Raw genomic sequence first — 14,327 nt, 5'->3', positions numbered from 1 at the left:
CCCAGTCAGCAATAATAAATGAAAAAATACGCTTTCCTTTATTAAAATTAATATAAAAATATACACCATGCAAACATCCCCTACTTAAACTGAATAATAAAGAAATACAAAACACCAATTATATGAAAGAATTTTTCGAAATGAAGAAAAATATAATATATATGGTTTATTATTTATAGATATTTGCAAAGTATTTTATAGATATTATCAATATGTAATTTTACTAATCTAATCTTTGAGCTATTTTTTAAGTTTGAATCACTCCTAAACTGTTTAAATTGATTTTATATTAAACATATCTGTTTTATGTTCAATGGAAATCGTAACAAATTATCTGGCATTTTACGATCATTATAATGCACTCACCATAGGTATATACACAAATTATTGTTCAATCCGTATGCAGCGACCGTATCTACTATATTGTTTTATTTTTATTAGCTTTTATCAAGAAGTTGTTGCGTATAAAATCAAGCACATGGATAGGTTAATTAAGGCTTACCTCATTCTTCCAACTCCATTATCAATTTGTGTTTAAAAAAAAATATATTTCATACGAAAACATACAATCAAATTTAGTATAACGGGCACTATTTTATGTAAGAAAACTTTTTGCGCAAAGTACCATTTTCCTATTCCTTATAAAAAGAAACTCTTTTTAATGAATCTTATTCAAACTCAATTAAATACTTCATCGCAGCTTGTCAATGAAAAAAACATAACAATGAACCGAAAAGTAGCGTGTAATATTTTGTATTATTGTACATGAAGTATGTTTTTTTATTTCACAAGCATTTATGCTTCGTAAAATAGTTATTTTCAAGTGTTTAACGTATTGCCTTTACTTCGATTCAGGTCCAAACGGCTGTGTTTGACGGTATTTGGACGAGTGTATGTACGTATACATATTGATGTATAAGAAGCAGAGTCATAATGCGCAAACTGTAAACAATTCTAATTCACAATCTTATAAGTGATCTATAGAACTATATCTAAAGCTTTTAAAATGAGGTTAATACTATGGGACGATTGATCAAAGTATATCACTCACTTTCGAAACATTACTATAATACGTTAACTTTAATACAAATAACATATGGTACGATACCTTCGGGCTTTATAACGATAGCATGCCCATTTACATAACATTATTAATATGTATTATTGATACGAGAAAGAATATACGTACTTGCTGTTAAAATTGTATTGATAAAACAATTGCTTATTTACTTTGCGCTTTTGAGGATGTAACTGTCAGGATTGCAGAAGCTGTGATAACGCAGCGCAATAACCCCTCCAGCACCAGATACAAATACACATGAACAATAAATCAATTTATTTACAATATTAAAATAAACTTTTTACAATATGATATAAATATCAAAAGAAATACAAAAAACTATCAAAGTTAAGGTTCATGGGGGGGGGGGGGGGGGGATAAAATTCATTAAAACTTCGCTTTGGTTTTTCTTCATTCAATGTGGTACAATATGGTCAAACTATATATCATTTTAAAGCTTAAGACGGATAGAATAACATTAACACATTTTTGACATTCAATAAATGTGTCCTTTATTCATATTTTGGTTTAAAACCAATACATTTTTACACTAATTTACAAAATCTCAATCTAAAGTTAGGAAGGATATGCACTACCTTAAGTTGAATAAATACAAAGCTATATACATATACAAGGTCAAGTTAGCAACATTTCACAGAAAATTATTGTCATAAAACAACAAATGAGTTTTTATTCAACTGCCTTTTTTGGATAAATTTCCTAAACAAAGTTCTAAAAATAACTAAAACGTAACTACTTTTTAAAAATCCAGGTATGGTGGACAATAAGAGTCACAATTCTATTTCAAAGGCTTAACAATTTTGTTATTTACCTCTCAACCAAATTGCAAATTTTAAACCATCTCAAATTGAAATAGATTGCAGACGACATATAAAATTGTAAAGGAATATAAAGAAATTGGCAAACCGATTGATTTTATATTTCGATTCCTTCTACCCATTTTGAGAGCGTGGCCATCGCTGTGCTCCGTAGAAAAACGTGCAAAACAAATCGGTCGAAACCACGTGCAGTGGTGAGAAAACCGGGTATGTGTATACACATACCTGAGAAAACACATTTCTTATTTTGACAGTTGGGTGGCAACTAGTAAAACAACTATTAACATTAATCAGCAAGAGATCGCACTAAATAACAGAAATGACCACGTAGAGATATCATTACTTACCCTATTTCAAATATTTTCCAGCTGAAAATTGTCCCCCACTTGTCTTTTTTAGTTTATTTGTATTGTTTTTCTGGAGCCGAAGTGCATCTCACAGAATATCCATCCAACTTCCGTTGTTTTCACTTTCGTTATTAAAAACTCCGTTTAAAAGAATTATTTCTACTTTTAGATTGTTAAAGAGATGTATTATTATATATTATCATTATAATAGTATACCGTGATGAATTGAACGGAGTTACGAATCGATCTTTCTGCCAGTCTGTAAGCGTGCTATTTTATGCGCAATAATATAATTAATGTGATTCGACAACGATTGTAAACATTGGTGAAATGCTTCTTACATAGTTATTCTTTTGAGTGTTTATGAGGTCTGATCGTGCAGTTTGCAAACATCAACGGAAAGAGTACAATCCAATGCATATGTCATCGTCAACCGTTTGGAATGTCATTTAGGCGATGAGTGAGTTTTTAGCATGTTTCTTTCTATTTTATTAATTTAAAAATGGCTGCCCCCATGGTGATGAAATGACATGTGTTCGAGTTTTGATATTTCTAGATATGTTAACTTATTTTACTATTTAAGCGTAACTTGCCCTCGTCAATGTCGATATTAATCACTAGTTATATAATTTTCCGCCGAAATACGTGGAATAAACATGATTCAGATTTTTGACAATAATGTATATTTTATTGTTAAAATCGCTTTGTATTTTGATTGATTTTGTGGATGTTATGATACGTTGATGTACAAAATTGGTAGCAGTTCGAAGGAAAAACATCCTTTAAAGCATATATGTATACATTTTCAATGTGGCACTCTTCCTTTAGTCAAATTTGAGTTCAATGCTAGGGGTCCCACATTTTTCAAATTGAAGCCTCTACATGAACCTTAATGGCCAGTTAACGTAGTCAAACTGTAGACGGTAGATGTAATGGTGGAGTGATATCGATTGTCACGACCTGAACCTATGGACAGCCGTCAATGACCAGATCCGGAACTGAATACCGGTTGTAGTGTTCTGCGAAGTAGCAAACTTCGAGCTGTACCAAGCCTGAAAGTAGAGTGCAGATAACCTGAGCTATATAAGCCCAGAAGTAGACTGTAGATATCCGAGCTGTATCAAGCCCGGGTGTAGACTGTAGATACCAGAGCTGTTTCGAGCCCGGAAGTAGAACGTTGTCAAACGCTGAGAAGACTTTGCCCGGAAGTAGAACGTACTGATGACGTTTACGTGACCGGTCGTATACCGGTGCGAACGGTTCCCTGTATTTCCGTCTTATAACGAGGTGTCGTAGGTAATGTCAACGAGTATGACGGCCTGTAGACTTGTGGATGCTCATGTAGCACTGGCGTGACGCTAACGGTGCGTTGACGACCTATCGTCTACCATGCCAAACGACTACCTACATTGAAACGGCTAAAATAAATGACAATAGTAAACACTTTGCCATTAACGACTGTCTTACAGTCATACCATATAAATATATATAGACTAGTACAATGTCATACAATGTATCACAAACTTGTTAACGTCCATAAATGCACAAGTTTCTTATAAAATATTGCTACTCGCTTTAATACATATATTAAATGCACGGTGTGCCAAAATTGTGTACACATAATACTCAATTCACCAACTAACATCTAAATGTTAAATATGATACTCCACCGTTAATGTGTAATATTGAATTAAATCAAACTCTAATGGTTTGTTTAATCAATTGATGCATAAAGCGTTTACACACAATAAATGATATAAAGACGTAAACAAAGTCATTATTATACATTCCTCGCGTACCTAGGATTATGTAAACAAGCAAACAACTACACAGGTAATGCAAGTTTCCGCTATTGACAAAAATTTAAAAATTGGAAAACGACTTCTCCGTTTACTTGTAAAGATGCAAACAACAATTTACTTTATTCCTATAAGAATAAATTGTTATATTTAAAATAAACTTCGGCGTTTACATGTAAAAATGCAGACAACAATCTACTTTATTCCTATGAGAATAAATTGTTATATTTAAATTAAACTTCGGCGTTTACTCGTAAAAATGCAAACAACAATCTACTTTATTCCTATACGAATAAATTGCAATATTTAAATAAAACAACACTTTATTTCATCTAGCAAAAACAAGTATCAACAAGAGCACCGCCTTGCGGGTGCAGACCGCTCATCTATTTTCTTTTTAGAGGTGAAGGGACTCTCATTTTCAATCACAAAGGAGGGAGGGGCGGTGTGAAGAGGGGTGTATAGTGTGGGGTGTGGAATTTATTACATTATCTTCCAAAAATGCGGAAAAAAAATCGGGGGGGGGGGTGGCGGGGGGGGGGGGGGGGTGGGTGGTGGCGGGGAGTGTGGGGGATTCTTGGGTGCGATGGTTGGACGGTATTTCAAACATAAAATAATAAAAATAAATATTTGTGTTTTTAAACCGTTTAAAAAAAAATTGGGGGGGGGTGGGGTGGGGGGGGGGGGGGTAAAGTGTGAGGGTGTGGTGGTAATTTGTGAGATGATCTTAAAAAAAAATAAAAAAAATTAGGGGGGGGGGATTCGGGTCGGGGGAGGGGGTGTGGGGGGATTCTTGGGTGCGATGGTTGGACGGTATTTCAAACATAAAATAATAAAAATAAATATTTGTGTTTTTTAACCGTTTCAAAAAACAAATTTGGGGGGGGGGGTGGTGGGGTGGGGGTGGGGGTATAGTGTGAGGGTGTGGTGGTCATTTGTGAGATGATCTTAAAAAAAAAAATAGGGGGGGGAGGGAGGGGAGGGGGGGGAGGGCACAGGGGATGGTTTGGGTGGAGTCTATTGTGGTATGTCAGGTAAGAGTAGTTTTGTCAAAGTATCAATCAAATCTAATCATAAATAAAGAAGTTATGGCAATTTAAAAAATTTAATAATAATTTTTTTTTAATTTAATAATTTGACCTTGAAGGTCAAGGTCATTCAAAGGTCAAGGTAAAATTCAACTTGCCAGATACAGTTACCTCATGATAGCATGAAAGTATTTGAAGTTTGAAAGCAATAGCCTTGATACATAAGAAGTAAAGTGGATCGAAACACAAAATTTAACCATATATTCAAAGTTACTAAGTCAAAAAAGGGCCATAATCCCGTAAAAATGACAACCAGAGTTATGCAACTTGTCATTTTACTGTACCCTTATGATAGTTTGCGAGTGTTCCAAGTATGAAAGCAATATCTATGATACTTTAGGGGTAAAGTGGACCCAAACACAAAACTTAACCAAATTTTCAATTTTCTAAGTATAAAAAGGGCTCATAATTCGGTCAAAATGCCAGTAAGAGTTACATTACTTTGCCTGCACAGTCCCCTTATGATAGTTAATAAGTGTTGCAAGTATGAAAGCAATAGCTTTGATACTGTAGGAATAAAGTGGACCTAAACACAAAACTTAACCAAATTTTCAATTTTCTAAGTATAAAAAGGGCACATAATTCTGTCAAAATGCACGCCAGTGTTATCTTACTTTGCCTAACCAGTCCCCTCATGATAGTAAGTAAGTGTACCAAGTTTGAATGCCATAGCATTGATACTTTCTGAGAAAAGTGGACCTAAACGCAAAACTTAACCAAATTTTTCAATTTTCTAAGTATAAAAAGGGCACATAATTCTGTCAAATGCACGCCAGAGTTATTTAACTTTGCCTGCCCAGTCCCCTCACTGAGAAAAGTGGACCTAAACGCAAAACTTAACCGGACGTCGACGCCAACGCCGACGCCGACGCCAAGGTGATGACAATAGCTCATAATTTTTTTTTCAAAAAATAGATGAGCTAAAAATGTAATTGAAAATTAAATAACTTACCCAAAATGCCGTATGTTATGGACACTTACGTCCCAGCTAGTGCTCTAGTCTCAAAGCTGTAACTGTCCGTGTATGTCAAAAAGTCTGTCGATTTATACGTGTTACCGCCCAGCATCGTTTACCGAAAAATCGAGGAACATGCTCTCCATGAACTCAAACTGAACAACTTTTCTTCAACTGACCATTAAAATTAGACATAAATCGATCATGTACACATCACCCGATATCGTACGACTAAAAGCGTAATTTACTGAGGCCCGTTAGTCAAACTTTGCAGAAAAACATAACAATTTACAAAAATCGAAAGATCGAAGTTTCTTAAAACTTAACGTATTTAAACGTGTTTTGACTTAAAATGTATCTTCTACCACACTGAATAATGTGGTTAACAAAAACTTGCTTAAAACCCCTATTATAACCATCAAACTGAAAAATCTGAAAACTTACATAACTTGACAAATGTAAAGGTCTATACAAATGAGGCCCGATAATTAACATAAAATAACATAGAAATGGGGTCTATTGTTTCAGAGGAAAGTACCGGATCCTACTCAATTGGGTACAGTGAGCTCGAAAACACATAAAACTTTTGCGTCTTACAATCGTCCAAAAAGTAAATGTGGATGTTATTAATGGCTTGTGCTTAAATGTAAAACACCATTTACGTATTCTTTCACCCGCCTCTTGTAATAAAATGTTCAGGTTCAGCGATCATTTGGAACTGACACACTTCATATTGTGATGAAAAAAGGTTCAGTAAACTAAGATCCTGACTATAGACTTCAATGGCCTCATTTGATATCATCACTTTATTATAACATTTATCTTCACGTAACAGTTCATAAAATCTGACTAATGACATATAGGGCATTCTCTGATATCATTACGTTACCATAAGGTAATTGTTCAATAGACAAAGACTCTGACTAATGATTTTTATGACCTCGTTTGATAAATATAGGATCTGGTACGAGTTTTCATATCATACCATATTTTATTAAACGAGCGAGTCTTTGGCGAGCTTACTAACGAATTTCCTGGACGAGTTTAATAAAATATGGTATGATATGACAACGAGTGTCAGATCTTTTTTATCACATGCTTTTAAATGAGCAAATTTAATAAATATTCGCGCAAACATAATGATAAATCCCGAATGTTGTTTACAATTCGTGACGTCATTTGACGTTGCAACGTCATTTCAGCAAAATTAAACACTGCGATTGGTCAATAAACGAAAATTAAGCCAATAAAAACGTTTAAAAATGTTTTATTTTATACTTTCCGGTGGTTTATAGAGAAATATCAGTGAATTAAAACTGATAATTTCACTGTTTCAAACAATGAAAATTATCAGTGAAAATTATCGATAATTTTCACTGTTTATGTTAAATGACGTCATTTTTTGGACGAAATGACGTCATTTTCCCAACGTAATTCTTTAGTTAAACTCTTTAACAATGTATATAAACTGTGAAATAAAGCATAAAATAAAAAGAAAATTTGTTGGGTTCGGTGGATTATCGATTTTAATTCACTCGTGAGCATATAAAATGTATATTTTCACTCGTGGCTGCGCCACTCGTGAAAATATTATTTTCTATTATCACTCGTGAATTAAAATCGATAATCCACCGAATCCAACAAATATCCTCTATGTATTACACATGTGTAATATATACGGAATATAACGCTAGTCAATTGTTCCAAGAGTTTGTATTCAGTCGAGTGGCTTGTGTGATGACGTATCACACGAGAGGTGGAGCCTCGAATGTGATGCGAAATAACACGAGCCACTTTTATTATATACACAACTAACGAAAACAGTTAACAATTGTATTTTTGCTTTAAAAAAACTGACAAAACAATGACTTAAACGGTACGCCATAGTTTATTTAAGACGCGTATGTATACAGTTTATGTAAATTACCGTGTAAACATTTGAACCGGGGAAACACAGGATTCCGACACGCTTACCTTAATGACATCGTTAATCCAATGTTTTTAACAATTGCCGGTAAGTTGACAACTTTGATCCGATGTTTATAACATAAGCGTTGAAATGATATGCACTTCCACTTCTATTCTTCCATTCCTTTATCGAAACCTATTTTAAACCACACTATCTTATTGTATTCCTATCGAAATTTATATGTATGCATGATAAACACACTCCGAAAAAACGTTCTGCATTCGTTCGTTACAAACAAATAGTTTACTGATAAAAAACACCACTGCAGACATGTCTTTAAACTCCAGAGAGTTTAAATAAAACTATCGTATTTTATCACAGAAATGACGTCACACGATGTACTACGTAATATATTGCGTAATATGTGGGTTTCCTAATTTCGGTGCGCGTACTGTGACGTCATTAAATGAATCGAAGAAAGTAGTCCGGCTAGTATGGTAATACGGAATCGGAAACAGCGAGTAGCGTAATACGAGATTTTTTATTTCAACGATTGATACAACCTGTATTTTGTTAAAAGCATTAAACAGGTATATAATAAAAAAATATGTTATGGTTGTATCATATGGGAAAAGGGGTATATCATGTGATAAAATCACGTTATCATCACGTAACTGTTCAATAAACTGAAATCCTGGCAAATGACTTCTAGTGCATCGTTTAAGACTGAATCAGGTTGGCGATGATAAACAGTGTAAGTTTTGTTAAAGGCATATTTTGACAACGAAATGCATCATTTCTGCTGATATCCTTGTTTAGTTGTTTTTGTAGTTCTTATTATTGCTACAATTGTTTTACAGAAACGCATTCGTTTTAGTTAAACATGAAAACAGAAAAACTTTGTCGTAGTTGCAAATAGAACAAAATACGAAAATGACCTTATTGATATATCTGTTTTATTTTAATCGGAATTATTTTTTCTAGGTCCTCGTGTTTACACACAATTAATCAATTTTGATTGTTCACTAAACGATAATGCGATCTTCGAAATTGTTACAACTTTTCTGTGTTTTTGGATTTTGTTTCGAACGAAAATTTAGAATTGTGTAATGTTTTCATCGTTGGGAAAATGCCGTTTACCGGTACTTTATAAATTATTGCTATATTGGAGTAATATTATAGTAATGCTTAATTTTTTTTTTCATTATTTAATATATTTGGTTATTTCACTAAATTGCCCATAAAACACCACACCCTTCAAAATAAAAAAAACAAAACAATAATTATATTAGACTAATTCGTGTTGTTTTTCTGATAGCGCCATTAAGATGATTTACGGCACTCTCAGATGAATGTATAGAAATATTGTTTCTTTACTATTACTTGAAATAATACAAAATTCACGTTATTAATATTTTTTTGTCTGTTTACTGCCTGGCACAATTTATAATTCGCTAATGTAGTTTAATCATGATAAAGTTTATGTGAACAAATAAAAAATATTGCATGTATGTACCTTGTTAATTATAGAAACCGAATGCACTTTACAAACAATTAACTTTATGGTTTGTTTACCTTCTAACAATATGCCGTCTCCAAGTAGTTCTAACTTTTTCAGCTTGCGACACAATGACAGGTCCAGTTCAGTTGGCATTTGTCTGTTTTCAAAGGGTACCTTGCCGATGGAAACTATCAAGGAAAGGGCATTTGCTGCGTTATTTGTCCAAATCCTATGTAGGTCTATGATGTTGTGCTTATCGAAGTCGAAGTGACTTAGTCTAAGGCAAATTTCGTTTTGTCCGTTTGCAACAGCTTCTCTGTGTCCTGCCAAATTGGTTGTTTGCAACCAGTCGTCGAATCTGCTATTTATCATAGCATGGTATTGATCCATCATGCTTGATAGCGTTTCCGCACTCGATTTATCCAGTCCACACAGGAATATAAACACCTGTGATATGTCGCGATATGCATCCTTATGATGGTCAAGATACACAGAAATAACGTCATCAATAAGATGAGTATTGCGGGCAATATGATAAGCAGCGAGGAATTCCTGCATGCTCAAGTGGATAAACGAAAATGAAGATGCCGATCGCAGTGTTGAAGCGTTTCGTACTGATGACAAAATTCCGGATTTTAATGCAAATTCCTTTTGCTTTCTTTCATCTAACTTAAATTTCCTTAATTCCGTATCACTAAACACTAGTGAGTTTTCCTTTACATTTACAAACAACAAGTGAAACGCTAATTCGGCAAGGCGATTTAGGGGTTCCATATTGGGCTTTATGTATTGAGTCCCTGTGAAGCACAGAAAGGCGGGCTGTTCAAATGTACACATTTCACTGTTCGCTTTTTTAAAAAGACTTTCCAGTAAGAGGGTGTTTATTATACACTTAGAACCTTTGAGTTCTGTTCCCTCTGCATATGAACAAACAATTACAGAGAGCATAATTGGAGATGACAGTAAATGTTCCAGCTCTTGTTTCGCTATGTAATGCTCAAATGCTGAGAAATCTAATTCACAATATTCCTTATTCATCAAGCGGCTCAGGATTATTCTGCTAAGCTCTAACGGCTCGTCTATTCCTTCCAGTTGCAAGGATGTGTATCTGTCCGAATGCGTAATTTTAACTACAGCCAATTTCCAAGGTCGTGTTGAAAATAACATCACACATTTGCCGTGATCTACTACCAATGTCGGTAGGTTGTGATGATCTCCAGGTCCGGCCCACTCATCTAGACCATCAAGTAGAACCAAGCATTGTTCACATTTCATTATCTCATTCAAAAGTCTGTACGCCTTCTCACGGTCTTCATGGGAGTAGATCGAGTCCATTATTTGTTCTGTTATCATAGTATATACGTCGAATTGTTTTACCGAATTCCTCAATTTAATATGGAAAACGAACACAAATCCTTGAATAACGTCGACATCACTAAATAAAGGTGAACTGTCATCAAATGAACTAGAAACATGCACTTCTCCACACCAGTCTAGTGCCAACTTTGATAAGAATGTTGTTTTTCCAGACCCTGCCTCACCTTGAAGAAATATTCTTGGGTTAACTGTGTTATCTGTTAAAAACATATCCTTGTACTGTGTAACCTGTGTGTCTGTTTTCTTATACACACCTTTGTCCTCGACCATTCGAACAATTCTAAGCGGCATATAGACATCTGTTAATTGTTCATGTTTGTAGTCATTCAATGGCGATATGGTAAGCTGATTTAATGTGTCCCTGTAAAGCTTCTTTGTACGTTCGATCAGTTCTGAAATCAGTACGTTAATTATTCATTATAAGTAGTAGTAGTAGTAGTAGTAGTAGTAGTAGTAGTAGTAGTAGTAGAAGTAGTAGTAGTAGTAGGTTTGTTCTCACGTGACGAAGATTAGAAACCAGTTGGCCTTTTCACTGGGGAAAATATTCTTACCAATTTTCATGAAGACTGGGACATGAATATTACATCTAGAGTATTACATCCGTTTTTCTTTACTTGTTACTGAATGTGTGACCCCACTTGATCTTGTTTGCTAAGATATCATTCGGATAAATGTTCTCAACACGTAATGAAATTATGTGCAATAAACATGACCTCCAGAATGTTCAGTAGTTGTGTTCATAATTTGGTCAAGTGACTTAGTTTTGATCCCGTATGACATAGTTTTGATAGCGACCGCTAAATAATAAAATCAAATATTCTGACCAGTTTTGATAAACGCAAGGCAATACATGTTGCGTAGAGTGGTGAAAAGATTTGGTTAAATGAGACATAGTTTTTGCATCACATTACCAAGTTTTGAATTGAGTCGACATATCATTGGACAATAATTGTTCTGACCGATAGTCATTAAGATTGGTCGATACATGTGGCATCTAGAGTTTTCACAATTGTTCCCTTATTTTAACCGTGTAACCTAACTTTTATAATTTCTACCAATGAGATGAGAAATATTGAGAATGATTGTGCAATAAATGTGACTGCTAGAGTACTCACACAGTTTTAATATACCTACAATTAAATAAAACTGCCACACACCCTGACAGACTTTCTTTCAAAGACCGTGAACTTGTTTAAACATGTTTAAACAAGACTAATATAGTATTAGCACAAACATGTTCCGAGCAAGTTGCACAATGTTTGGGCACAAAATGTGACCTCTAGCGTGTTCAGAAGGTTTCTATAGGACCACATTAGGAAAACTGCCCCCTTTCGTTGCCATAATTTTCAACGCACCGGAACATATTCTAAACTCGGCGGATGTATAATTGGATAAATGTTCTGGGAATATTTCATAATATTCTTGCACAAAGATGTAACTACTAGAGTGTTCATATTCGTATATGCTAAATTCATCAAATGACCAAGTGTTTGACCCCAAGTGGCACAATTTGAACTTGTTTTGGGATTGGGCGATGAATGTGGACCGTATAATGTTTATACTAGTATTATTGATAGCGCATGACAAACAAAGACCGATGACCCAAAAGTAAACATAAAACAAATGTTTGATTTCTAATATAAAAAAGACATACACTGTATTCTAAAACTGGATGGTAAAACGTATAATTGTCATTGCAGTTAATATTACTCTCTGTAGTCTTATATATTTTAATGCCATGTGGGCTAGTGTTGTATGAAATAATAGAAAATGGACTGATTCTTTAAAACAAAGTTTCTTTCTGGTCGTCTACGTTAGATAATACAATGAAACAAAAAGTAAATATATTAAATTATTTTACTTTTGTATTTACAATAACATTGACATAGCAAAGGCGCCAAGTTGCTTACTTGAGCCCAATAGAACGGAAATGTTTTGATCAGCTTTTCGGGAAGTGTTGAGGACCCTTTTATAATTATTCAATTATAAGTGGCCTCTAGAGTACTACAAGCAAACGTGTATTTCATTTGCATCAATGGCACTTGTTTAATACCATGTGACTCAGTTTCGTAATCGACCGATATACACTTATAGTTATGTATACTTAAAACAAAATATGAAGATTTGGCAACAGATCTGGCCTATAGAGTCTTCACAACGTTCTTTCTTATATTTGACCAATTGACTTATTTTTGGCCACCACATGATCCAGTTCATATTTAGCCCCCAAAAATGTTCTCTGTAGATTGATCAACAGCATTTTCATTAATTTTACAAAATTACGCAATTTTATATTTTGTATTTCACATGACCGAATTTGGTATTCGGAACAGGTTTACTTGGGACATGTTTTCTGACTAAATTTTGAGAAGACTGGAAAATCAATACGGCCTCTAGAGTAATACAAAAAAATGTTTTCATTATTATGACCTAATGACTGAGTTATTGACCCGAGGTGACCAAGTTTGAAACCTGTCCCGGATAAAACTTTGACATATTTTATCAAAACCAGTTATCTAGATTACGAAATAAATGTGGCATGTAGATTTTTTATATTAACTTATAAAGTATTGTTTGGCACCATATGACCCAGAATTAACATGATTAAAATAAATCGAGATTTAATACTTTGGGACACAATGTAATTACCAGGTTTAAAAATTAATGAAAATAAATGTGATCTCTATTATGAGTGTTCACAAGCGTTTTTAAAGTATGGTTGTTAAATATTATACATGGTAAGCTAAAATTTAGTCACACTTTTGTACGCTTGTTGATGTTCATTTTTAAAAGATTGTCTTTAAAGTGATATTATGGGCATTTTCACTGTTGAATTGAGCTGAAAAGAATTAACAGGTCAAAAGAATTAGTTAAAATGTGGTAACTGACCAATTATCTACAACTCATCTTGCTACCAGTTGTTTATAAAAAATATATATTATTTTCGATATTTTACATGACTCAACCAGTTGATATTCAAATGGATCATTGTTTTAGTATGTCGATGCTGCATTAACAAATATAAGTGTTTATTAAGTGAAAACACCAAAAATGAACAACGGTTGCGATAGACACCTATATGCTGTTAGATGCCCATTATATCACTTTAACTATGTTTTATACTAAGACCCAATTAGCTTATTTAATTTTAACTAAATGTTTGTTTGGACAAATAATTTTCAAAACAAACTTCCCTTAACCATTAATCTCTTGCAACCTATAAAGGATACCCGACTTAGAATTTGTATACAACAATAACTTACAAATGAATACACCCATCAGTGAACTATATTATAGCAAGATTATATTTGTGTTAAAACTATTCCATTCAAGCATTAACTTTATCATATTATATCTCGAAAAGTTTCTTGAAACTGCCAAAAACAAAAAGGAAAAAACAATCCCATAACGTGCAGCGTCCCGGAAGGCAGATTTTTGGCGAAGTTTTGGGC

At 33.9% G+C, this 14,327-nt stretch overlaps 1 protein-coding gene across 3 annotated transcripts in view; it reads right to left on the bottom strand.

Annotated features, from left to right (window-relative positions):
- Window positions 1–1,321: 1,321 nt before the first annotated feature.
- The window catches only part of LOC127844118 (NLR family CARD domain-containing protein 4-like), a 16,674-nt gene continuing 3,668 nt past the window's right edge, over window positions 1,322–14,327 (bottom strand). The window contains exons 3-5 of one of the 3 annotated variants that reach the window (XR_008032571.1): window positions 9,573–11,267; window positions 6,086–8,192; window positions 1,322–3,664 (exon numbers count right to left, since the gene is read on the bottom strand). Coding sequence is in view for 1 of the 3 variants with exons in the window: in XM_052374128.1 (XP_052230088.1) it covers window positions 3,213–3,298; window positions 9,573–11,267 (1,781 nt within the window). In the remaining 2 variants the exon portion in view is untranslated. The remainder of the gene's footprint in view (window positions 3,665–6,085; window positions 8,193–9,572; window positions 11,268–14,327) is intronic. The other 2 variants (XR_008032572.1, XM_052374128.1) reach the window with 2 other exon arrangements.

Source organism: Dreissena polymorpha, chromosome 9 (assembly GCF_020536995.1).
Source record: "Dreissena polymorpha isolate Duluth1 chromosome 9, UMN_Dpol_1.0, whole genome shotgun sequence".
NCBI lineage: Eukaryota > Metazoa > Mollusca > Bivalvia > Myida > Dreissenidae > Dreissena > Dreissena polymorpha.
The sequence above is the reverse complement of the archived record's forward strand: the minus strand, read 5'-3'. Positions and strand labels throughout refer to the sequence as shown.